Genomic DNA, 27,223 nt, shown 5'->3' on the forward strand with positions numbered 1-27,223 from the left:
TACCTTACAATGCAGCAATCACACTCCTTGATGTTTACCAAAAGGAGTAAAACTTACTTCCATACAAAAACCCACACAGAGATGTTTACAGCAGCCTTGTTCATAACTGCCAAAACTTGGAAGCAACCAACATGTCCTTCAGTAGGTGAATGGATAAATAAACTGTGCTACATCCAGACAACGGAATTCTATTCAGTGGTAAAGAGAAATGAGCTATTGAGCCATGAAAAGACATGGAGGAAGCTTTAATGCATACTACTAAGTGAAGGAAGCCAATTTAAAAAGGCTACATACCGTATGATTCCAACCAAATGACATTCTAGAAAAGGCAAAACTATGGAGACAGTAAAAAGGTAAGTGGTTGCCAGGGGTTAGGGAGAGATGAAGAGGCAGAGCACAGAGGATTTTTTAGGGCAGTGAAACTAATCTGTACTGATACAATAATGATGGGTACATTTCATTATACATTTATCAAAACCCATAGGATGTATAACACCAAGAATGAACCTTAATGTAAACTATGGTGTGGAATGCTAACGATATCTCAGCGTAGGTTCATCAACTGTAACAAATGTACCACTCTGATGTAGGACATTGATAGTAGGGGAGGCTGTGCACGTGTGACGTGTGGGGCAGAGAGTACAGAGGAACTCTCTGCACTTGCTGATTTTGATGTGAACCTAAAGCTGCCCTAAAAAAATAAAGTCTATTTAAAAGGAAAAAGGTTTTTCAATTGTCAAAGGAACTTTTAAAATACAGGAACTTTCAGTAATGAGCACTAGTTTTTAAAGTTTGTGATAGGATTATTCTCTGAAGATCATTTTGGTCTGTTATAGTCTGCTAAAGAATTTCCCATGAAGATGAAAACCATGGACATATTATTTGAGCTTTGGATATGACCATTAAAAGTCTGTCCCTGTTCAGCTGAGTTTTAGGCTGTCTCCCCTCAGCTTGTCCACTCAGCTGGAAAGAAGAAGGTCAGCCCTCATACGCCGCTCTACAGAACGAGCCCAGTCCTTTCATACCGTCTTGTTCTTCGCTACTGAGGAACAAGTTCTCATAATAGTTCACACTAAGGTATCACTGCCTTGAGAGAACATGCTTAAATACAAAAAAAAAAAAAATGAGGTTCTAATAATAGGAATTATTGTTATCAAGCAAGGGCCAATGGGAGAGAGAACAGGGAGCAGACAACCTCCGACCTGCCTCTCATATCATACCATGCAGCTGCTAGCCCTACCTAGCAGCCCACCCTGGGCCCATTCACATTCCCAGGAAGGACCACTGACTCTCTGAATCCAAACCATTTTTGCCCCTAGGCAATATTTTTCTTCTTAGGGTGCACAGCAAGCATGACTCTGTCTTAGGATCTCTGTCCTTACTAGTTCCTCTGTTGAGAATATACTTCCTCGAATATCCATATGGCTTGCTCTGTCCTTACTAGTCCCTCTGTTGAGAATATACTTTCTTGAATATCCATACGGCTTGCTCCCCCACATGGAAAAGATTACCACTGAGATAGTTTTGGCTCCCTTGATTACCCAGGGTCTTCACATTTCTCTAACAGCCTTGTTACTCATGGGTCACTGACAGATAATCAGAATGTTAGAGCTGGAAGGGACCTCAGACACCACCTATCTGATGGTTCCCAGACTTGACTCATCATTAGAATTACCTCAGAAGTTCTGTGTATTGGTTGGTTTTTTAATCATCGAAACTTCACAGGCTCCACTTCCACAAATTCGGTCAAGTGGATCTGAAATGGAGCTCAGGAAGCTACATTTTAAAAATATTTGATGATCACTGACCTAATCTACCACTTCTATTATTTTTTTTTTAAGATTTTATTTATTTATTTGAGACAGAGAAAAAGAGAGCACAAGTGGGGAGGAGGATCAGTGGGGGAGGGAGAAGCAGGCTTCCCGCGGAGCAAGGAGCCCGATGCGGGGCTCGATCCCAGGACCCTGAGATCATGACCAGAGCCCAGGGCAGACGCTTAACCGACTGAGCCACCCAGGTGTCCCCACTTCTATTATTTTTTTGTAGAAGAGAAAATAGAAGCACAAAGGGATGAGGTGATGTTCCCAAAGACACAGTGAGTTCAAGGCAGAGATGAACCCTCTGATCGTAAGATCAGGGTAGAGAAGATCCCCAGATCAAAGATGCTTCCACTGTATCTGGTACTACAGTCTAGATTTTCACATATTAGAATTAGATTTTTTTTTAAATTAGTAAGTGAAAAAACTAAGCTTAGCATTACTACATTTTTTGTTTTTTGCCTTTGGGCAGGGTGAGGCATGCAAGGGAAAGGGAAGGGCACATCAAGAAAAAAAGACAGCATTTTAATTCACATCTGTTCTATAAAGACCTGGGAGTAGCTTGTGGGTTTTTTTTTTTTTTTTTTTAACCTTTCTAAACTAGTAAGAGAAGGATTAAACTCTTCAACATACAAACACTGATGGATGGACATATGTCTGATACTCAATAACCTACATAAACGTGAGATCCCATAAAAGGAGAAGAGAATTGCAGGGAACCTTGGTGTTTCTAGAGCCCACAGACTGGATTCCCTTTGGTGAATTTTTTTTTTTTAAGATTTTACTTATTTATTTGTCAGAGAGAGAGCGAGAGAGAGCAAGCACAAGCAGAGGGAGCGGCAGACAGAGGGAAAGCAGGCTCCCCAATGAGCAAAGAGCCCAATGCAGGACTTGATCCCACTCCTGGGATCATGAGCTGAGCCGAAGGCAGACGCTTAACCGACTGAGCCACCCAGGCGCCCCCCTATGGTGAATTTTGATGGGGAGTTTAATTATAATCTTAGAAGGGTCATAGGTTATTGCTCTCACCAATTCCCACCAGGGCTTGCTACATCATTATTCAGCAGTTATTCAGCTTTTGTTACTATAACAATAAAAGGATAAGGCTAAGCCACAGCCTGACTCACAACAGGAGTCATAACATAAGAACCAGGAATCACAGACCTGTGTAGCCGAGTATTCCAGCTCAGCATACAGCTGAGTGGGATTTGAGGGAAAAAGGCTTCGGAAGCTACCCAATGACTTGGCCTGCAGACCCCAGAGCTGGAGTATTCTTGTCTTCTGTCTGAAACACAGTCATTCTGGACATAATGAGTTATAGTAACTAATAATAAGGACTTTACCCTGTTAGGTCATCAACACTCAGCAAAATAAGACCCAGACAAAAGTTTACGTGAATTGTCGGTCTACCTGAAGCAAGTTCACACTTTCTTCAAAACCCCTCTACAGGACGCCTGGGTGGCTCAGTTGGTTAAGCGACTGCCTTCGGCTCAGGTCATGATCCTGGAGTCCCGGGATCGAGTCCCGCATCGGGCTCCCTGCTCAGCGGGGGGTCTGCTTCTCCCTCTGACCCTCTTCCCTCTTGTGCTGTCTCTCATTCTCTCTTTAAATAAATAAATAAAATCTTTAAAAAAAAAAAAAAACAAACCCCTCTACACAGGGGCTTTAGCAAGGGGCACCTGGGTGGCTCAGTCAGTTAAGCGTCTGCCTTTGGCTTGGGTCATGATCCCAGGGTCCTGGGATGGAGTCCTGCATGGGGCTCCCTGCTCAGCAGGGAGCCTGCTTCTCCCTCTCCTCCCTGCTTGTGCTAAGATCTAACACAAAACAAAACAAAACACCCTGTATACCAAGACTGCTCTGATTCATTCCCAAGAAGGTATGTGGCCTGAGGGAAAAGATGAATGTTTTTTAAAACCTAAATCAGACATAACTTTGTAGCAATACCAAGTTACCATTGCATTCCTTCATTCATTCACTCATTCTCAAATTACATCTCTGAATCCCAACCATCAGCCAGTGGAAATGAACTCTTAGGGAGTCAAGGAAAATTCCTCCTGGCTCATAAAATCAGTGAAAAGGGAAGGAATGCAGAAAGGGCAGAAGAGCTTGTGACGCCAATACTCGATGCATCTGAAAGAGTCACACCCAGCAATTTCAACCTCTCTGTGAAGCTTGTCGCAAAGCACAAGACCATCAGCAGACTAGGGTTTGGTGGTTTTCTCTACCCACTTGATTCAACCTAACAGCTACATTTTCTACATAGTATCAAAGTAGAAATAGTTTTTACAGTGTTTCTAAGGGAAGAACAACAATGAAAAACACTCTCCCCTTCCCTACAACCTGCATGAGACTTCAGCCCTTTTTCACTAAATTTTTCAGAATAGAATGCTTTGGCTTGTTGCCTTAGCATATCTGTCTCTAAATCTGTGACTATCTTTGTATTTCCTACTCAGTCATTCTAACTGCTATAAATAAAGACTGGTAGTAAAATCGTAGTCAGCTTATCTCTGTGAAGCAGTTAACTAGGGGAAAGAAAATAAACCCTCGTTTCTGTACTTCTTTTCTTGTTGAGCAACTACCACAAACCAATCTAAGACTCTTTCTTTTTTGATAGAACTGGTTCATCCAAATTGTAGACAAGTTGGATATATACACTCATTAATGAAGGGCTGAAGCCCTTCCTAACCTAGTGATTGTAAAGCAGTACAAAGAGTCTCTGTTGAATCTAAATTCCAAGATATAAAACTTAAAGCACCATTGACTCCGAAGTGCTTTGTTTCGGTTCCTCTTCTGTGTGGATAGCTATACTTCTTAAGACAAGGTTATGTCAAATTTTTTCTTGCCATCAGAGAAACAATGATCCGCTAATAAGCTTGGCAAATAATCCTAGATTTCTCACATCAACAGCCCTATGGTTATCTAATTTGCTGGTAAAGTGAAAAAATCAAGTCATTAACAGCTTTGCTACAGTTGGTATCTTAAGGAAGAAGGAAGAGATTATGGAAGACTATGCCATATACCCAGCATCCTATCAGTTACTGGATTTGAGGTGAGTTTTTTTTTATTGATAAACCATTTAAAATGTTTCATCAAACTCTGCAGGTTTTTGTTGATTCTGGATTTTGTGAAATAAATAAAACTCCAATATCTGTCATTCTAGAGATTAAGGAGAAAGGAAGTGAAGGACAGACTTCTATCCTGAAATGTTTCATTCCACATGAGCCATAATGGGAAAGATTAAAATGTTTCTTTCTGCACTGAACTGTGTCAGTTTTACACCGAGGCCAGTCACTGTTAGGTATCCAACATGACTCCTCTGTATTTGTGGAATCCTTCTCTTCACCTTTAGAGTAACTGGGAAATCATGAGGATAGATAGAAGAAAAAAAAAACACCTACTTATCAGTGTGGTCAGCTAAGACCACCTAAAATTATTGATTTAAGATACCTAAGAGCAAAGAGGGAGTTGAAGTCATACTTAACTGACCGCCACCTGACTTAGACAAACAGATAACTCGTGAACACTTTGGAGCCAGATCCTTACAGTGTAAGCTCCTGTCAATAATTCACCCTACCCTGGAGACTGGCCCAAGGCCTAAAGAAATTCAGGAAACCAAACACAACACTGCAAATAACGAATACGTTTTCAAGATCGTAGGAAGGGGAAGAGAAAGTGTGTAAGATCTACCGAAACAACTGGTCTGACTAGAAATGAATTCCAATTAATTGCTAAGTATATGTCATCACCATATTCTAAAAAAAGAAAAGGCAATAACGCTTACGAAAATTTTTTGTTAAAGTGTTGTTTAATTAAAAATTATTAAAATTCACTAAAGAATATTAGGTTCACTGAAAGTGATAAGCAGCAGCTCATACCAAAACGTTTTGAAGTTTAAAAAAAAAAAAATGTGTGGCCCTGAGTATTATTTTCTTATGTGGATGCTGTCCTCATCACCCCAAACACCTATTTGGGGACTCTAGAACTGTATGAATAACAAAAATAGGGACTACAAAAGGTCCTGATGCTACTTCTTAGAATTTCATAGGAGGAAAGGATTTTTTTTTTTTTTAATTATCTGAACCAACTTCATAGCCTAGAGTTAAAAGTGAGACCAGAAAAGCCAGAAGACTCCCCCGTGGTTATAAGGCTCTTGGGCAGCAGAGCTGGGGATCAGGGTCAGGATTCAGATCCAGATCAACTGGGTGACAATCCATTACTCTCTCCTATCACTCAGCTGTCCTTTCTTGATAAGAAACAGATAAAAACAGTATAAAAGTGAAATTCTTGTCTGAACACTCAAATGTATTTTTCTAATGTACATCATTCATTACCACTTCCTCTATAAATCTCTCTCTTTAATTGAGTGGACAGCAAGTGACCCAGTACCTATATAATGATTTCCATCACTTCTCCCTAACTCTTCAATCGGCTGGGCTCTTATACCGAAGTAGACTATTTACCATTTTGTTAAGCTTCTACTAAAGAAAGACAATGATTTTTATATGAAAGAAACTATATCCTGATTTTTAATCAACCAAGAAATGTATTGATGGATAAAGTTTATGACATGTTAATTTTAAGAAAACTTCTATAAAGAAAAAAAGTAACATTTAAGTGAATTTAGAAACTTACTTTTTACACTAACCATGAGAATCAAGCTTAACTTGATTTTTAACTTTGGCTCTCCTTCTACCTATCTACATCAGATTTTGGAGTGAAATGCAATTCTCAAAGGATTTTTCCTTTTCCTTGATAATGCAATAAAATTCTTTACAAATATGTTTCAATTAAGAGCTATTACTAATTAAATTAATAAATTCTTCCAAAATGGATGACATAATCACCCTTAAAGAACATAGTAAATGTAATGTTATTCTCTTTATGTAAGCTCCATCATTAAAATTAGTTCAGCATAATACCATCCTTCTCATGAAAATAATTTTCCAGAAGACTGGCCTCTCTCTCCCACCACCCTGCCTCCATCTACCATTCAAACTACAAAGTGAGAACTTCCAGTCCTGTGCCCCATCTACCAACTGCTGTGCTACTTCAGGACTGCAACTCTTGTTCTTGATCATCTCTGTGAATAGTACTGTTCAAACTTCAACATAGGACAAAGATGTAACCATTTCTTGCAAGCTGGCTCCAGCAGAAGTAATGAAAAGAAAGCAGATGGGTAGCAGAATTCAAACAGTCAAAAAAATAACCATGCTGGGACGCCTGGGTGGCTCAGTTGGTTAGGCGTCTGCCTTCAGCTCAGGTCATGATCCCAGGGTCTTGGGATCGAGTCCCACAACTGGCTCCTTGCTCAGTGGGGAGCCTGCTTCTCCCTCTAGCTGCTGCTCCCCCATGCTCCTGCTCACTCCCTCTCGCTCGCTCTCTCTCTCTCTCACACACACACACACACAAATAAAATCTTAAAAAAAAAAATGCCTACATCTTTTCTATACAGGAAAGGACTTGTTTCTACATACCCACCAACCACCCCATGTCCAACTAAAAGTACTCTTGAAAAACAACTTTCAGATCAATATAATTTCATCTGTTTGGTACTCAGGGATTTAAATAAAAATTTCTCTGAGATTTTAAAACAGAACTGAAGTTTCAAACCTGTTGCTGAGTTCGGTGTGATCAGTGCCCCTTCCCACCCTGGCACGTTTTCGAGTCTTTGGGCATAAAAGTGCCTTGTAAGTCCTCTCAGCACCAGAACCGGCATTACACACACATCTGGCTGAATCCTGCCAGCCCCCTGGCCGATTTGCAGTCTTCGAAGAGCCGCCACACATCTCCTGGGTGGTTGAGCTTTCTTCTGCTTTATCCTGACTATCAACATGGACCTGGGACACAAACGTTGAAGATTCTCTGTTGTTTGAGGGATATTCCACACTGACCAGCTGTCCTAAATTATCACTGTACTCCCTATACGGTAGGTGAGGCAAGCTACTTGGCAGCAGCCTACTAATTTCCTCTTTCAAAATTAAAAAAAAAGAGAGAGAGAGAGAGAGAGAGAGAGAAAAAAAAGGAACATTCATTTGTTACATAAATTAAGCCTGCCAAAGTATTAGGAAGTCAGATGTATCCATCATGTTATAAAATACGCTCTCAGCAGGACCATTATAAACAGACAAATCCAAATCCCACTTCCTACTTTTGTTCCTAAGCTTGTACTCTGGTCAGCAAAAGACAAAACACCCAACAGGTTGAGCAGCTTGGTCTGACTCATTCCATCTGTGCTTCCCTGTTGGAGATTATGTAGTAGTCAATTAATTGGTCACAAGACCTATTCATATGGCTCTAGGCAAATGCAGTGACTTGCCCTCAGCTGCAAGGTTGCTCTGACATTGGCCACACCACCCTCTTTAATGGCTCTCATGTGAGCAAGTGTCAGCTGACAGGTCTTACTCTGCAACCTTGCAAAACTCTACGCAGAGCAAGTGAGGGAGATGGTTACACACAACAAAGGTAGGTCTTAATGTACAGGAGGTGATGTGGGGGAGGTAGAATAGGGACACATCCTTGCTTTAATACCAAATATACATATGTAGATATGTAAGGAAAATTTTATACATACACACACACACACACACATACATATGTAAGAAAATTAATAATAAATGAGAAGCCATAAACTCTCTCTCAACTCTTGCACTGAATTCCTGATTCCTGGTTATATTCAGAACATGAAAGCCCTGAACCACCAGAACGCAAGGACAAAAGTAGTTCAGATTTGAATTCTGACACTAAGGTACTTCATCTGTAAAATGAAATACTGTTATAGAATCAACATGATTTATCCACAGTACTGAGTTCATGGAAAAAGTAATTTTTCTTTAAGAAGAAATAAAAAGCACAGGTCCCTAAAATATAGGTCAGATCTTGAAAACTATAAGGGATTGTCTCAACTCCTTTTCCTCTTCCTCATTCTTGAATTTGGCTGAAGAAAATATTAATAGATCCCTAAAATCTGATGAATCGTTGGCTGGGTCTCTAGTGTCAGGAGGATTTAAATATGTCTTTATACATGGCAGCCAAATATTTCACCCCACAAGTGTGAGAAAAATCTAATGCTATCGGGGCAGAGGCCTCAATTACCTTAAAGACATTATATCTATGTGACCCTAAAGTTCCTTTATAACAAACCCCAAAAGATCTTAAATACACCCTCCCCTGAGAAATAAAGATTGCAACACACCTACAACAATGACTAGACTTCTCTGTGCATGTAATGAACGGACAGTGCCAAGATAAAACCAGATTAGTAGAAAATGAATTCATTTTTCCAGGAAGGGGAACACATTTTGACCTTAAAACTTAACTGTGTGGCCACCATGTGATCCTGGGTTCTTCTTTTTCCCCTGAACTGTCTTTAAAATCACTTTCTCTTCTTAACAGAGAATCAGAAGCTCACTTACGTAAGCACTCTTTAGTCTTCCATCTTAGGCACAGGGCAGCTGGATGAGGAAAGGCTCAAAGTAAAGCCTCCTTTCACCATTATCATGCCCACTTCCTAAGCAGCCCATGTGAGGCCCCAAATCAGTGTCTCAAATCACCTAGGGTTTACCTCCTTTAAAATCACAGGAGAAATGAAAGTATAGTTTGTCAAAAAGAAAACCACAGGCCCCAAAACGTGTTTCTCTGGCCAGACCAAGTCATCAGGCCAGAGCTCACCAACTAACTGAATTGCAGTTTCAACCTCCCCTAGCAATCTGTCTTAGCCCGTCAATCAGGAATTTTCAGATAAGCACCAATGAGAAAATCTACCGCAGGGGTCCCTTCCACCAACCCCCACAAAGGAAGTTGAGGTAATCTGCAGAGTGAGACCCCTGCCCTATCTTTCTTTTCTTTTGCTTATACCTTTCTTGATCCACCCTCCTTCCTATAAAAACTTTGCATTTTGTATGACTCCTTGGAACAACCCCTCTCCACTTGGAGGTGGGATACTGCTTGATTCATGAGTCATTTAATAAAGCCAATTAGATCTTCAAATTTACTTGGTTGAATTTTATCTTTTAACATGTTCAATGTTAATGGGGTAGGCTGTAAAAATAGCAAAATAACTGAATTTTATAAAATATGTAGAAGTGCTTAGGGAATAGATCCCATTTTTTATATGTAAAAAATAAATTAAGGGTGTCTGGGTGGCTCAGTCGGTTAAGCGACTGCCTTTGGCTCGGGTCACGATCTCGGGGTCCTGGGATGGAGCCCCGCATCGGGCTCTCTGCTCAGCAAGGAGTCTGCTTCTCCCTCTCCCTCTGCCTGCCGCTCCCCCTGCTTGTACTCTCTCTCTCTCATAAATAAATAAAAACTTTAAATAAATAAATTAATTAAAAATAAATAAAAAATAAAGTTTTAAAACTGCCATCTCTAAAAAATATTTATCTAGGACCTAATGAAAGGACATGAAATCCTCTTTTTTTCCTTCCTTTGAGGTGGGGAGGGGAGGTGGAGGCACAGGAGGAGAGGGAGAGAGAGAATCTTAAGCAGGCCGGAAGCCCAGTGTGGAGCCCAATGCAAAGCTTCATCTTACAACCCTGAAATCATAACCTGAGCCTAAATCAAGAGTTGGACACTTAACCGACTGAGCCACTAGGTGCCCCATGAAACCCTCTTTTTAAATATGTATTCTGAACAAATATTTAACCTAGTAGTTAGCCACAGAGCTGTTCAGTCATCCTGATATTTTACATTTTCTAAAGGCTTCAAATACTGTTACAAGATGCAAATGTTATCCCCTATTCAGATGACGCAAACATTTTAAATGATCAGAATAAGATGATAAGAAAATGACAACATAGTTACAAAGGATAATTGGATGAAATAAGGATCAAACTAAACTGCATTGGGAAGGAATTCCGTTAAACAGAAGCTAAACCCCTTTTGTATGTTTCTTTCATTCAGCCAGCCGTCTTTAACTGAACACTCCACACCTGTCACCGTTTCTCCCTAAATTCAGTCAGCATACCTTTTATCCACCACTTCCTTGGTTGTGTGGTGCTCAAACACAGTATGCTTATAAACACAGATTGCTGGATCTACCCCCAGGGTTTCTGATTCAGCAGTTCTGAGGTGGAGTCTGAGAATGTACATTTCTGACAAATTCTGAGGATGCTATTGCTGCTTGCCTGGGAACCACACATTTGAGAAACACTTCCTTGGTAAAAATTTCATCTTCCCCATGATGACTTCCTAGGCTGGAAGATCTTTTTCTCCCTTGAATTCCTCTACGATTTTTTTTTTTTTTAAGATGCATTTGTTTTAAAGAAAGAGACAGAGCCTGTGTGAGCAGGGGAGGGGGTGGGCAGAGGGAGAAGAGAGAGAGCGAACCCTCAAGCGGACTCCCGGCCTAGCAAGGAGCCTGATGCCAGGCTCAGTCCCAGGACCCGGAGATCATGACCTGAGCTGAAATCAAGAGTCACATGCTTAACCAACGAGCCACTCAGGCATCCCCCTCTATAATTTTTTTAAACCACACTTTTAACACTTAACACATAACTGCTTTGAAACAGAGTAGTGTGCATATCTTATGATCCTAACTAGATCATAAATTCTCTGAGTGTAAAAACTGGGTTTTAACATTCATCTTTGCACCTCATACAGGTCTTACATTTGATAGATGTTCAACAGATAACTTTTTGATAGTTTTAATGTAAATATTCAGTGCTATTAAACCTATGATATGAATCTACCTACAACAAGCAGTGTGCTCCTTTAACAGTCTGATGCATATTTTCTGCCCAAGAGGGTACTTGTGTTTAAACACGCGTACTCTTTCTCTCATTTATTACGACAAAAGTTCCTTTAGAAGCTTTAACAACATTTTGTGTTCACTCCAATCAATGTGACTCATGCAATATGGTAACAAAGAAATTTAAAACTTTTAAAAAGTGAAAAAGCCATTTCCTCCGTCCCTCCCCCTTAATAACCCTTAATTCCACAGCTCAAAATCTGATAAAATGTAATAGAGATGTATATCAAAACCACAACCATTGTACTTAAAAAAGAGATGCCTCTATAGGACTCCAAATTTCCTTATGTTTAAATGGTTTAAAACTTCTTCAGTAAGTGGAAAAACAAGTAATAATTATATCATCACAACCATTCTTCTGAGATTATGAAACTGTTTAAAAGCATAAAGTCGAACAAAAATCAAAATGGCTAACTAATGCTTCAGCAAAGCTCGGTTTTAAAGTAACCTTTTCCCCTCTCTTCTGCAAACCTCCCCTCCTCCCTTCCTAGCCTTTTGTTTCAGGAACCCAGTCCCACCCTAAAGACAAGACAAAGAGGGTTAGTTGCAGGTGCATAGTTCCCGCCAAAATCAACTAGAGCCTGTATTTCCCTACAAAACCCCCCAGCCCCTTCCTCAGGGTGGGCTCGCACTTTCTGAAGGCCACAGTCTGCTGCAGCCTCCTTTGACCGGCAAAGCAATAAAGCTATTGTTCCTCTTTACCCCAAACTCTGTCTCCATGCTATATTTTGGCTCCAAAGCATGGAGGTCAGTTTTCAACAATCAGAGCAGCTCATACAGTGGCTACGAGAAAGGTATCTTCAGATCTTTGGTGCCCCAAATTCTGTTCTGTACCTCAATCTGATCTTTTCTTCTCAATCTTCTGTTTCCTGAAATGGAATCATACTCTGGGAAGTACCCATACCGTGACTCATTATCACACTGGACACCCCGATCTTAAATACTAACATACATACAGAATTTATCATCATCCCTATTTGCAGGGCTACTCATGGTAAAGTTCTCTATTTCCTTCACACAGCTCGGCCATGTCTCCACATTTAGGAAAGTATCTGCAGTCTCTGCTTGGACTCCCACACTCCACCTGCAGTTCAGTACACTGACTAGAACTGCGGCGGTCACCACAGATACTTTCACAATACACATGAAATTTATCAGATGTTAGAGGCGAGGATTAGGGAAGTGTGGAAGTATGGGGAGGTCACATGACAGACATAAGGAAGGAAGACTACTGGTTCAACTTTTTTTTTTTTTTTTAAGTAAACTCTCCCCCCCACCCCCAACGTGGGGCTCAGACTCACGACCCAGAGATCAAGAGTCACATGCTCTACTGACAGAGCCAGCCGGGTGCCCGTGGTTCAACTTTTTAACCTATATGTGTATTGCTTCCAATCTCATAGCCAGCGCTAAGTAGTCCGAGAGAAGAGTGCTAAGTTTATGAGACCAGAAATGGTGTAAGTATCATTCGGATCATACAAGGCCAATACCTGGTACTGAGGATACTAGTCCAATCCCTTTTTTTTTTTTTGCCGTTGGCCAAAATCTCTAATCAACCAGAACACTATTTCCTGTTGTGTCCAGACTCCTCTGCAAATCCTTTCAATGCAGTGTTCCAGGGACCCACTGCAACCCAAAAGATTTGGTATCTGAGGAAAAATCCATTCCCATGCCTGATTTAGAGTTGGGACAGTTAAAGTCAGGAAGGTTTCCAGGTAAGTATTCACACACTTCTGCATTCCCTTGACTTCACACTCTTCAGGTGATAAAAACAGTGATCACTATATGTAATGAAAAACTAACTCGAAAGCCACACCTGAGAGATGGGTTTAAAGAGAGAAAAAATGAAGGCCTAACATAGTTCCCCCAAAATCCAGTCTAATTATTCTTATCTAATGTATCTTTCTATAAAGGATCTTTCTCTGGGGCACCTGGGTGGCTCAGTCAGTTAAGCATCCAACTCTTGATTTTGGCTCAGGTCATGATCTCAGGGTTGTGGGATGGAGCCCTGCATCAGGCTCTGGGCTCAGTGCGGAGTCTGCTTGTCCTTCTCCCTCTGCTCCTGTCCTCCCCCACCCCCACACTCAGGTGCTCTCTCACTCTCTATCTCTAAAATAAATAAATAAAATCTTAAAAAAAAAAAAAAGAACCTTTCACTGCCTATTCACATTACCTTAATGAAAAAAAAAGAACAATAAATGGAGGGGAGGTAGTGGGACTCCTGATCCACAGCTATTGCAATCGACCCTCCTTTAATCGGGAAAATTCCCTCTCTTCCATAAAACCTTTTCCACGTCCACAAACAACTGATCACAAGCCTTTTTACCAGTAGTTTTCAAAGCACGATCCCCAGAAGGAGACACAAAAAGGTTATGAGATGCTGGCAAACTACTGTTTCTTATTTGGGTGTTGTGAATATGTAGCAAGCAGAATATGTATACTTTTCTGTCTGTATATTATAGTTCAATTTGAAGTTTTTTTTTTTTAAGATATTAAAAATGTATTTGAGAGAGACAGAGCACAAGTTGGGGGGCGGTGGGCAGAGGAAGAGAGAGAAGCAGACTCCCAGCTGAGCAGGGAGCTCGCTGTGGGGCTTGATCCTAGGACCCTGAGATCATGACCTGAGCTGAAGGTGGATGCTTAACCGACTCAGCCACCCAGGAGCCTCAAAGTTTATTTTTTTAAAATAAAAGGCACTCGTGCTAGGCTAGCACAAATGGACTAAGGCAAGGAGATGAGATCGCTTTCTTGAAGCAGTGTGCTTTCGGGGAATGGGCTTTAGAAACAGATAAACAGATCCATGATTAAAACCAAGTCTGTCAATATTTGGTTGTTTTCAGATACGTGGTCATGAACAGCTCCCAAAACCTAAGCAGCAGCCCATCCTCACAACACCAGTTCAGTATGCAATCAGAAAATAATACACCTGCTCTGATGCCATCGAAACTTAACTGACAAGCTCAGCACTCAGGAAATTTGGCAAAATGTACAAACTCAGTCACGCAAGGTAGATAATAACCAGCTAAGTTTATTAAGTGCTTATTCTACACGCGAGGCATTGTTCTAACAGTGTTTCATTTGATCACAGGAAGCTGGTAGCTCTAATATCTTCTTTTAACAGAGGAAGAGAATGGAGCACAGAAAGGTTAAGGAACTGGTCCAACGTATGCAGCTTGTCAGAGGCAGAGCCAGGATATAATTCCAGGCATCCCTGCTCAGGAGTGAGCCCCACCACTCCTCCTCCCACTATTCTGGCGGGAGGGAGGTCACAACTGCACCTGACCATCTGAGGACTGATGTAGGAAGAGGTGAGGGAGGAGGCAGTTGAATATCACCGACTAACAAATTAAATTCTTTCTCCTACATCTCGAGCCCCACGCCACTTACGATGTTTAGATTCTCACTAATTCAGTTCTCTGTGAGGACAAGGCCCCAGTCATGTGCACTGTGGGTGACTAAGTCTCTTGTCAGACACCTTGCCATGAACCCTGCCCTGCTCTCTGGTAAACAATCCCTGTCCCGGAGCCAAGCACACCAGCCATCCCACAGGATGCCTGCTCTGCCCTCCTCTCTTGACCCTGTTCGGTGAGTACTTCGGCTGAGGGACAGACTCCTAAGCAGAGTGGTTTCTTGATCCATACAAAGTTAGCTCAAATGTGCAATAAAATCAACCAGTATTACTTCTTTGACTTAAAATGAGGAACTACCTGGGAGACAATTTAGCTTTCAGACTTAGATAAAAGTTACATGAAAATTCAGGATGATCTTGCAGTACGTAATTATAATCCAGATTATTTTCCATTCCTATATACCCATACTTTGAAAAACAAAGCACATTACCCAGCACAGAAAAGCAACTGACAGATGAATGAATGAGTGTCATGTCTTCAAGAAATCTGTGAAACAGAAAAATTTTTTTTTTTTTTTAAGATTTTATTTATTTATTTGGAAGAGAGCAAGAGGGAGAGGGAGAGGGAGCATGAGCAGGGGGGAGGGGCAGGCAGAGGAAGAAGCAGGCTCCCCGCTGAGCAGGGAGGGGCATCGATCCCAGGACCCCGGGTTCATGACCTGAGCCGAAGGCAGACGCTTAACCGACTGAGCCACCCAGGTGCCCCCAGAAAATTCTTATGTTACAAAGTTAAATAAAAAGAATGAGATACAAGGGGCGCCTGGGTGGCTCAGTCGTTAAGCGTCTGCCTTCGGCTCAGGTCATGATCCCGGGGTCCTGGGATCGAGTCCCGCATCGGGGTCCCTGCTCAGTGGGGAGCCTACTTCTCCCTCTCCCACTCCCCCTGCTTGTGTTCCCTCTCTCGCTGTGTCTCTCTGTCAAGTAAATAAATAAAATCTTTAAAAAAAAAAAAAGAATGAGATACAAAATCATATATGTACTTTTGATAACAAGTGTGCTTTTAAAAGACCAAACCTAGAAAAAAGAACAAGAAAGAAATATCAGAATGTCTTTGAATGGCAGGACTAAGAACGCTTTTCCTTTTATTTGTCTCTACTTTCCATTTTTTGGATATGTATTATTTACAAACAATGGGTAAAGCTACTTTATTTTTTAAATCCTTGCTGCCAAACCAGTAACGATCACTTGATTTCTTTATTCTATAACAATTCTGCAGGCTTTATTGTAAGGAAATGGTCAGAGTCAAAACAATTTCAGACAGCTGAAAGGAAAAGCAAAGCATTCACCCTGTAAGAGTGCAATTCTACTCACACTATTTGTCCTTCAACATAATTGCTATCGTTAAGATTTATATAAGCCAGCAAAAAGTATATAGCTGTAGCTATATGCTCTTTTACAATATCTAACTAAAAACAAAACTCCCCGATCTCCCTTTATTTGGAGACTTAGTTTTAGTACCTAGCAGCAATACAATACACGTAACAACGACAGCATTTTTAAGCTACACACATTACACTTTTTTTTTTTTAAGTGCTATTCAAAAGGCTACCTAACCAAGTACCAGCATGCTTACAACACAGATAAGGAAAAGAAAGATGAGACTCCGGGAGATCCTCAACCTAATAAATGAAACAGTGCCTCCGACGATGAGAGTTACAATAAAACTGTGGCTGTAGCGATTTCATATCTAAACTTTAAGGTGAAAAAGAGGGGGCCAGGCCTGTTAATTCAAGGTTGTAAAGCTCTGCTGTGTTAACTCCCCGCCCACAAGAAGGGGCACTGCTTGTCTTTTTGTCTCAGTAAAATGATTCACTCTTTGTGGAATCAGCTAGATAACCAGCAATTTAGATAAAAACTTAAAAACTTTCATCACTTCTTTTTTTTAAGGATCAATATCAGACCTCAATCTACAATCCTTTCTCCTTATGCATGATTTTTACAACTCATCCCCACGTTTCACTGAAATTAATAACCACCACACAATTTCTTTTAAGATTTCCTAAAGTTAGAAACATATTAGCAACAAAATATTACACAACTCTTAAAGTTTAACTCTGATGTCCAGCTGGGCTGTCACTAGCATTTGGACCTTAGCCTAAGTATCAGCAGTCCAGACCTGCAGAAGTTGGAAACAGAGATACTGGGCTGGGGCCATCGTCTCTGAAATCATTCACAGGTCTCTGATTCTCTGCAAAGCATGTGAGCAGGGCACCCAGTTACAAAGAAAAGAAGAACAGGAGTCTGACCACAACTGAAGGCGGGTGGGGCCAGGGACGTGGAGTCCCAAGGACATTCGATGGCACGGCCAGCTGGCCGGACGGCAGGGGCAGTGGCAGAGGCTGTAGCAGTGGGGGCCTGGAGTACGATGTGTCTGAGCTAATAAAATGGCTGAAGAGGCAAGACAGCGTGGGGCTCCCTGGGCACCCCCTCCAGGATGCTGCCAGGTATCCCTCTCCACCCCCTGGGGCACAGAGATTATATGTAAAAAGTCTTGAAGTCTGGTGTGTCTTCTAGGGGGGGCACCACTGCCTGCCCCTGGGGTCCTTTCTTATTTTCTGGAAAATCACACATGAGACTGCTGTCCTTGCTGCTGGGGGGCATATGCCCCAGCCCCTGCACCACCCCTGTGGCTGCCTGGGCAAGAGGAAAGGGGGGTGGGCACGGTACCTGTAATCATTAAATACGAATTCAATTTTTTTTAAATGTTAATTACCTTGAAGAGCTGTTGCAGACATTCCAATTCAACACATTGGCTCACTCTACCCATTTGACCAAAAATGGCTTTGTGTTATTGCCAGTGTTCAGTGTTCCCACTCTCCCCATCAAAACTGTCACTATTCTTACCAAATTGTATAATTCATGAGAAGCACACTAGGAAAAAATACCTAGTGGAGAATTCTCAGCTATCTCCATCCCCCTTCCGTTTGGATATATATTTATAACATAAGGAAACTTTTCTCTTGATGCTTTGGAACAGAATCAGCTTGGATTACTCCAAGTCCAAGTCCTAAAATGCTGTCAGCATTGAGACACAGCAGTTCACATGCCCAAGCCACAACTAAATGTTCAGCCACCCTGGCTGAGCATTAAGACCCTCTGCAATAAGCTTTCTCATTGTTCTGCACCTTCTTTTTAAAATTTTTTTTAAAGATTTTCTTTTAATTTTTAAGCAATCTCCACGCCCAACATGGGGCCCAAACTCACGACCCAGAGATCAAGAGATGCATGCTCTACCGACTGGGCCAGTCAGGCGCCCCAGGCCTGCACCTTCTTACATGCCTTGTTCCATTCAGGTAAACTAACCTGTGTCCCACACTAGACTGGTCTCCGAGTCTTCCGGCAGAAGAGTTTCATTGTAAAAAGGCCCTTCTCTCCCCCTCTCTTGTATTTATAACATTTTAAAAAACATTTTCAACCATTTGTAATTTTTTTGACATTTATAACAGGAGGATACAACTATCTCATAGAGGAATAAATAATTCACTCAAATTACTGTAAATGGCATTACACAAACAATAACTACCATTATTGTAACTATTATAGCCACTGGGATAATTCTGGAATTACTAGGAGTTATGCATTAATCTGTGCTGTAATTAAAACAGCAAATGGGATTAAACAAAATAAAAAGCATATGACATTCTTCTACAATTTATAAAGCTATCTCATTGGTTCTGCAGAATAATTCACTAACTTGCTTTCAATATATGCTATTTAAAGACTTAGAGGACTCCGTTTATTTATCCCTTCAAATATTTGATGTGCCGGGCAGACCCTGTTCAGCATGCTGATGATACCGAGAAAAATGGTATCGGTGTGCTAACAACAGTCTCAAGGCAGATGCGGTGATGGTATCAAGGCCTATGGTGTTGTGGGCTTGGGGGTACTTATTAGAAGTACCCAGAGCACTAAAGCCTCTCTCTTCACTCACCGCTGGTGACAGGAAAGCTGGAGAAAGGGAAGAAGTTTTATCGGGAGCACATGGTGCTTCTGGCTCCCCGTTGAACCCTGCCTATAGAGATATGGCAGCCCACGTCACAACCTCCACCGCTACCACCCTAGTAGCAACAGATACTAAAAAAAAAAGTTGCTTGGGAGTGGAAAGAAACCAATTTATGAGAAGAGAAAGCTGGGAAACGAGAGGCTGGGAAAAGATATTCAGCTCTGAATCAGCAGACTCTCATTTCTCTGAGTCAGTTCCTCATGACAAGGCTGAGTACTAGGAACTTAGGAGATGCCAGCAACCAGATGAGCAGTCACTGTCAGCAGTGTCTCTGCCGAGAGGGTGTCATACTAGGGACAAGAACCCTGGACTAGATAGACGGACAGAGCTATACCTAGTTCTGGCACAGTCATTCACTAGCCACAGGACTCCGAGGAAAGATACTCAGCCTCTCTGAGCCTCAGTTTCCCCAGCTGGAAATAAATGGATGATGGTGATACTTATTCTACCTATCTTAGAAGGATGTTAAAGATATTAAATGTGAGCATGTGAAAGTCCCTCTGAAAAACTGTACAGCTCTAAGCAAATGGGATGTGGTTTTTCTTTTTTTCTGCACATGTCCAAAAGTACTCCTTGTCCTATTTGAGTTACTACACTCATAGATGACTGCATTATATTTATACAACATGAAGCCAATATAAATAACCTTGGCCACAATGACATCTGGCAAATAATAATTTTATCCAATAAAGTCAGTCACCTCTCCAGCCCCCCACCCCAAAACATGGCCAATTCTCTGGAAGTTCCAGGCAATTAAACCCTCTAAAATAGACTCATTGCAAAGTCCCTTGGGAGAAATAAACTCATAGAACAAATTAATGCAACAGCTAGAAAATTATATCTACAAAATAATTTGCTTTCAAATTAACATAAGGCATTCTTTCTCCCACTGATAAATTCCTTTTCCACCTCCTGTGTACTTTCAATCATACCAGTTCCCCTCCTAAAATACCTTTCCTTTAATTCTCCAAGTCAAATCCTCAAAAATTTTTCAGGACCCAAAGCAAGCGCCATCTATCCCATAAAAATTCCCCACAGTGACCCTTTTCTGAAGACGTTTCAACATCTATAAAGGGAAGACAAAATGGACTCTATACACAATGCTTCTGAAGGATTCTCTATTTGTTTCTTAAAGTTCAGAATCTCCCAACAACCATGGTTCAGCTTTTCCCATTGGCTACACCTCAGAATGGTAGTCCCTGTCCTTTACACGCTGCCACCGTCACGGTGTAAAAAAGAACAGCTGCAGGCCATGCACAATTCCCACAAATGAACACATGTGGAAGTGGTGTTTATCCAAAGTCGCCACAAATCTGCATTTTCGTAATAAAAAATTTCCAGATTGTAATGCTTTGTCAATGCTTCGTAATGTATAAATCTCTCCTCGTACCTCATCCCATACAGAATGTTAGAATGTCTGTTAGGAACTTCTAAACCAAATGATGGACTTCTTGAGGACATGCACACCACATCTTTACTTTCTTTTGTGTTTCACTTGTGTAGCTCAGCTAACACTGAGCAGAGAGAAGACACCTAGTAAATGGTGCTTAACTTAGAACTAACCTCTTTTTTTCATATTTACTAAGTCTGCCTCACAAAATAGCTGTTTACCTAAATTATGGAAACGGTGACTCTCCGGGAAAACAAAACTCTTAAACTACAGCTCAAGGTGACATAGATTCAAATGCTCCTTTGAAAAAATAGTTACATGTTTAAAAGTCTGACTGTATTTGATTAGTTCAAAACACAATCTAATGGTAATCCTACTATCAGTTCTTAAAGGGATTCAGTTATATTCTGTCCAGTAGAACTGTCGTGAACACTGACTTTATTTATACAAGGAAAGTTTTCAAAGAAAAAGAAAAAGCTTCTTAGGGGTAAGTTTTCTTAGCAGGGAGAATTTCTAGTATTCATGACAGTACTCTTTTTTTTTTTTTTTTTTTTTGTGTCAGGTACCACAATTACTTTATTTTATTGAATCTTTCAAAAGCTGTGAAGTAGGAAAGAAATTCCCAGCTTACAAATGAGAAAACCAAGGCTCAATGAAGTCAACTTTCCTAGAGACATACAGCTAGTAAATGGCAAAAGAGAACTGACCGTAACTCGTCATAACTCATGTTCCTTTGTCATTTTTCTCTGTAGGCTTTCCAAGTAGACTGAAGCCCCATAAATAATCAAGTCTCCAGAAGCTATATTGCTGCCTTTTTCTTTTTCAGGGAAGTGTGAATGTGTCATAACTTGGCCAGGACTGGCTGCAAGGCATGCTGGGACATCAGAAGCAAGAGGCGTCTGGAAGAGGATGAGTTGCTGGGGCTCAACTGGAGGGAACTTGTCCAGCTGGAAAGCTGGCCATTGGTGAGGAGAAGGGTCTCAGTTGTCCAGACAGATGTGGGAAATTCTGACAGGTTCCAGGCTAGTCTCATCTCCACAGTTGGGTCTGTAGGGTGGGGGCATGGGCAGAGGGATCAGAGATCTCTATGTAGGCCACAATGATATGGTGTGTCTTCCTGGTTTGGAGCAGAATTCTATTGGAGGCTCTGGGGAGGAGGGAGATGGAGGGGTTGGCCACCACTGCGGTGGGCTGGTTCTCAGGAATGAGTTCTAGGCATAGGAAGCAGTCAGAGTGAGAAACAAAAATCCTAAATAGAACACAGTCATATAACCCAGGTAGAAACACTGCCTCCGCCTCCTTCTTCAGCTCATAGATTGCCTCCTCATCGAGGTCTTTGCTGAACACTCCAGGTAGACTCCCCTCCTCTTCTTCACCTCTGTGCTGTATTTTTCTTTACTCAGACACACTCCTACTTCAAGGTCTTCATGCCTCTCATGCCCTCTCCTGGAATGCTCTCCTCTCAGACTTGCTCATGCCTTGCTCCTTCCTCCCTCTGCTTCAAGTTCTATTTACAACAGTCACTTCCTCGGGGGAGGCCTTCCCTGACCTGTCATTCAATATTTCAAAGCCTCTTCTTCACTTGATATTTTATTAACCCCTTTTTCTGTGTTACATTTTTCTCCTTAGCATTCACCACCAACCTACGGTGTGTTACCTCTTTACCTTCTTTTTTTTTTTTTTATTCTTATGTTAATCCCCATACATTACATCATTAGTTTTAGATGAAGTGTTCCATGATTCATTGTTTGTGCATAACACCCAGTGCTCCATGCAGAATGTGCCCTCCTCAATACCCACCACCAGTGACAGTACTCCTTTTGTTTATAAGAGCTACATTCAGGTACATCAGCAACTTCAATGTCATTACAAATACAAATGGACCCCAAAATTTGGTCTTTAGAAGTAGTACCACCTAATAGTCATTTTCAAATTATTCCCTGGAAATTTAAAGGGCACAATGAAACACTGTCCATCAGAAATACATTGCAAGCCCCATATATAAAATTTTCTAGTACCCACATTTTTTTAAGGTTTTATTTTTAAGTAATTGCTACACCCAACGTGAGGCTCAAACTCAGAACCCTGAGATCAAGAATCACATGCTCTACCAACCAGCCAGGGACCCCTCTGGTACCCACATTTTTAAAAAGCAAAAAGAAACAGGTGAAGTGAGTTTTAACAATTTATTTTATTTGGCCAACATATACACAATCCTATCTCAACGTGTAATCAGTGTAAAAATTAATGAATTACTTTCCATTCTTTTTTTCACATTAAGTCTTTGAAAGCCAATGTGAATTTTATACTTCGAGAACATCTCGATTCAGACTAGCCACATTTCAAGTTTCCACCAGCCACATGTGGCTACCCAGATGAGCAGCACAGCTCTAGAAAACTCTTGAGAAGAATTAAGTGGTGGTATATGTATATACGATTTGCCTCTCTTTCATTTCCAAACCCCATCAAAATGACCAAAGACAAAAAAGACAAACCTAAGCCGGTGGCCAGGGGCAAAGTGTGGAAAACAAGTGTCAGAGTCAGAGTGTTAACAGTTGTCAGTGAAACCTTGCAAATAGTCAAGGGGAAGCTGGCTCACTCCCAACCCCCACGCAAACAGAACTGAGAGGAATCATTACCTCTATTTACCAGACAGTAAGTACACACATTCGCCAATCTCAAATGCCGTAATAATGAAAATCACAGGACAAGGGAAATGAAAATTGAAGAATTTGGGGCACCAACAGAAAACATCAACCTACCTCCTCTATAGAAGAAAAAGGATCTCATGGCAATTAGTCAACACTTTGGAGCAACTCTTGACCATTCACCCCATTTTTCTCCTCCTCTACCTAACTCTAATCAACAAACAAATCTTGTTGATTCTTCCTCGTGTCCTTCCCATGGTACAAAGAGGGTGGGGCTTGTAAACCAAAGAAGTGTATTGTACTCTGTACAGGAAAGAACCCTGCCACTCATTTGATACTCTGCATAGACCTCTTTAAGATTCCTTGATCATGTCTCAGGGCTCTTGGATCTCTGGAAACATGCACACGGTTACACCGCCTGGGCACTGAAATTATGTTAGCTTCTGGGCTCTTTGATCACTACATTATCCCTTGGGAACTCAACATTCCTTCCCATGAATGGTTGCTCCAACAACAAATGTGCTGTTCTCTGCCTTCTTTAAAAACAGCTGTGATTTCTACCCCCACCCATTTTCCAATATGACTTTGACTACAACCTCCTATTCTTACAGTTGTCTTATTCCCTCCAAGCCTGACCACTGACCTTACATAATCTTCCAGTTTCTTCCTATATCAAGCCCATTCTGGCTTACTTCTTTATCTTTCAAGCCCTACAAGTCATCACTTTGATTCCCCCCCCCATCACTCCCTCAGTTGGAACAGCCCCCAAAACTCAGAATCAGTTGCCCATTTACCTTCTCCACTCTGAAGTTGATGAATGCTGCACAGTACTTCCACTGTACGATCGATTCTCACTATTCGCAGTACTTACGTTTCTGTAACGTTTCTGTGACAACTGAATTAGTGAATAATGAACCATTGCTCTTAGAGGGAATACAGGATTAGGTTCCTACAAGCCTTATGGCCACAGTGCTTTCATCAATTGATTAATACTTAATATTGTCTTATGTGTGTTTCTGCTTAAAGACACTTTAATATATATAGCTGCTTCATTAACATTGGAGTCACAGTCAACAGCACTATAACTCGTCACTGAATGAAGCTTACCCAACGCACAGATGGTCTCTATAAGCCCAGCCTTCTTGCCTTAGGAACACTAGACAGCACTTCAGCCGTATGCTTTGGGGCCATTTCAAACAGCAAAATCACCAACAACAAGCACAAAGATGCAAAACAAAAACAAAAACAAACCAACTAAACAAAAACACCCCAACCTCAACACTAAATAAAGAGACTGAAAACAACAACATTTGTTTATAGTATGAGAGCTGATAGAAGAAGGCTGTGCTGCCTGACCTCCACTGGGAACATGCACATCCGGCGACTCTAATATTTTGCTGCTCTGTGGATGTCCCTGAATGACCATAAAAGCATCACAAGTATTGACTTTGGTGGTTATAAACAAATTTTAGTGAGTAGGAGAATACAGAAACCTGGAATCCACAAATAATGAAGATGGACTGTACTTAGTACTTGATAGGGCTTCTGTGACCATTTCCTCTGTTAAACCCTAACCTTCCTGAAAGCCGATCATGTCTCAGTCCTCCATCTTCCCAGAAACTAGCACAGTGCTTGGAATACAGAAACCACTTGCCCACGTTCACCTTTGCTTCCTATGAGAAAAACCTTTGCTTTTTCTAGTCCAAGAACAAGACTAGATAGACCCTGATCGCTGAGTCTCATTGTCTCTCACCTGCCCAGGGACACTGCTCTATCAGTTCCCCACCACCAACAACTCTTGCCTACTTTCAGCCCTTAATAATGCACTCAAAATTATCAATTTATGTAACCTCTGTTTTTTATTCTACACAATGAAGAGACATGTGGGAAATGAAACACAGGGTCATTACTGACGGCGTACGATGACAGCTGAGGAGGCATTACCCTCTGTAAGCCTGTGGAAAGCAATGACATTCCAAAACAGAATTCCCTGCATTTAAAGTGGCCAGCTGTGAGGGGCGTCTGGGTGGCTCAGTGGGTTGAGCGTCTGCCTTTGGCTCAGGTCATGATCCTGGGGTCCTGGGATCGAGTCCCACATCGGGCTCCCTGCTAAGTGGGGAGTCTGCTTCTCCCTGTCCCTCTGCCTGCTGCTCTCCCTGCTTGTGTGCTCACTTACTTGCTCTCTCTCTCTGTCAAATAAACAAATAAAATCTTAAAAAATAAAAAATAAAGTGGCCGGCTGTGACTGGTAAAATTCCTAGTATCACAAACATACCAACATGAAAACTCCTTAAAGGTTCTCAATGCGGAAAAAAAAACAAAAACAAACAAAAAAACCCTAGAGTATTTGTGAACACTAAAAGAAAGAATGAAGCTACAGAGGGGGCTGGCAACAGTACTGCCTGAGAGTGTTTAGGGAGAAACCACAAATTCCCATCAGAAAAGTCCACCTTCTCATTTATTGCTGCTCCCTCCTCCACACACCCGTCCCCCGTCCCCCTCACCACTCACCATTCCATAGAGTTAGACTTTCAGAAAACCAGGAAACAAACTCTGATCATAATAGCCTCGTTTTATTTTTAGAAAATCATCTGCAGGTAAAATGGAAAGACAACAAGAATAAAAAAAACTATGAGCTCAAATATGAGAATGACTTATACGTATTTAGTATTTAATTCTCCATATGGAAGGATAAAAGCTAAGAAAGTGCTAAGTGAAAAAAAGAACTGAAAAAGAAAGGAATCTACTAGGCTTGGAGACTAGTCATTTAACAGCCGTCTACTGAGCACTTTTGTAAGCCCTCCTACCTCGACCTTTTGGTATACCGTTAAGTCCTATTACGTATGTTACAACGGAACAGTGTGAAACAAACCTTCAGGAACTGACTGCTCAGGGCAGGGATGTGTCTTATTCATTCTTATAGTCTACCAATTCATTATATCTGAAATATCAAAGATGCTTTTGAATGAAGATTTATTGTATAGGGTCTACAAGTTCATTCATAATTTTAGAGTTCAGAGTACAAATCAGAAATATTATGATAAAGGGTGGTCAGAATGCCTGGCTATCCTATGAAAACCAAGTTAACCTAAAATACAGCCATTACCCTAATAAATAAGTGAACTAACTGTTCTTCATAAAAATAACATCTTTAACATCTTAACAATGGGAAAATGTCTTCCAAGTCGTAAGAGCCTATTTTACATAGACACATAGACACACACACACACAAACACACACACACACACACCAATCCTGCTCTTACAGGATTAGAAGAGGATGGCAAGAGACCACTCAAAAATCAAGGATAAGGAGTAGTTGCTGGAAGAAAGTACAGTTTTAAGAAGAGTAATCTGAAGTGGTTTAGACACCGTGAATACATCACGGTCCCCTCTTGCTCTAGGAAACAGAGTGGTTCAATGAGGCACCGTTACTTCCTGGTGTGAAGAAACACACTTTTTTCTGACTTTACAAAGAAATAAAGAAACAATGACAAGGGGTGACTGAAGATCAGGAAAGATCTGGTAAGTCTGGGCAGAGTATAGTGCTCTCCTATCTTATTGGTAGACAGGGTAACACCATCAGAAGCACAGATAAATGCACCTAATTAACTTCCCCGTCAGAGTCATAGTAGAAATGCTCTGAAATTTTTCATAAATTTCCCTGGACACCAATCAAATCAAAGGTCACACCCAGGGGCGCCTGGGTGGCTCAGTCAGTTAAGTGATTGTCTTCAGCTTGGGTCATGATCTCGGGGTCTTGGGATTGAGCCCCGCATCGGGCTCTCTGCTTGGTGGGAGGCCTGCTTCTCCCTCTCCCCGCTGTCTGTCAAATAAATAAAATCTTAAAAAAAAAAAAGTCACACCCAGTAGAAGACAATATAATAAATGGTTAATTACTTACCTAGCAAACACAGCTCAGCTGCTTACTATGAGCCTAGTCTAGGACAGTACTTTGCTCTCACTACCTCATCTAACAGGGACTTTATTTCTGTTTTTAGATATAAAAAGTGAGATGGAAAGTAATTTGCCCAAAATTGCACAGCCAGTAGGCAGAAGAAGTGGAATTCAAACCTGACACACATACACACTCTTAACTGCTACACATCCTACTTTGCTTTCTTTGGAAATAAAAGGCTATATAATATACTGTAAATACTGAACGTATACACATTGGCTTTATATAGAAAGTGCTTAGAACAGTACCTGTACATA

General features: G+C 41.2%; 1 protein-coding gene across 3 annotated transcripts in view; it reads right to left on the reverse strand.

Moving 5' to 3' along the window:
• FNIP2 (folliculin interacting protein 2) overlaps positions 1–27,223 on the reverse strand; it is a 134,721-nt gene that overhangs the window by 86,226 nt on the left and 21,272 nt on the right. For 2 of the 3 annotated variants that reach the window (XM_021699016.2, XM_044912860.1), the window contains exon 1: positions 7,428–7,651. The exons of the other annotated variant lie outside the window; for it this stretch is intronic. In XM_021699016.2, the coding sequence (XP_021554691.1) occupies positions 7,428–7,603 (176 nt within the window). In that variant the 5' untranslated portion in view covers positions 7,604–7,651. Of the gene's footprint in view, positions 1–7,427; positions 7,652–27,223 lie in introns of those variants that run through there. 3 annotated transcript variants of the gene reach the window in all.

The sequence above is a fragment of the Neomonachus schauinslandi genome, chromosome 2 (genome assembly GCF_002201575.2).
Source record: "Neomonachus schauinslandi chromosome 2, ASM220157v2, whole genome shotgun sequence".
NCBI classification, from domain to species: Eukaryota; Metazoa; Chordata; class Mammalia; order Carnivora; family Phocidae; genus Neomonachus; species Neomonachus schauinslandi.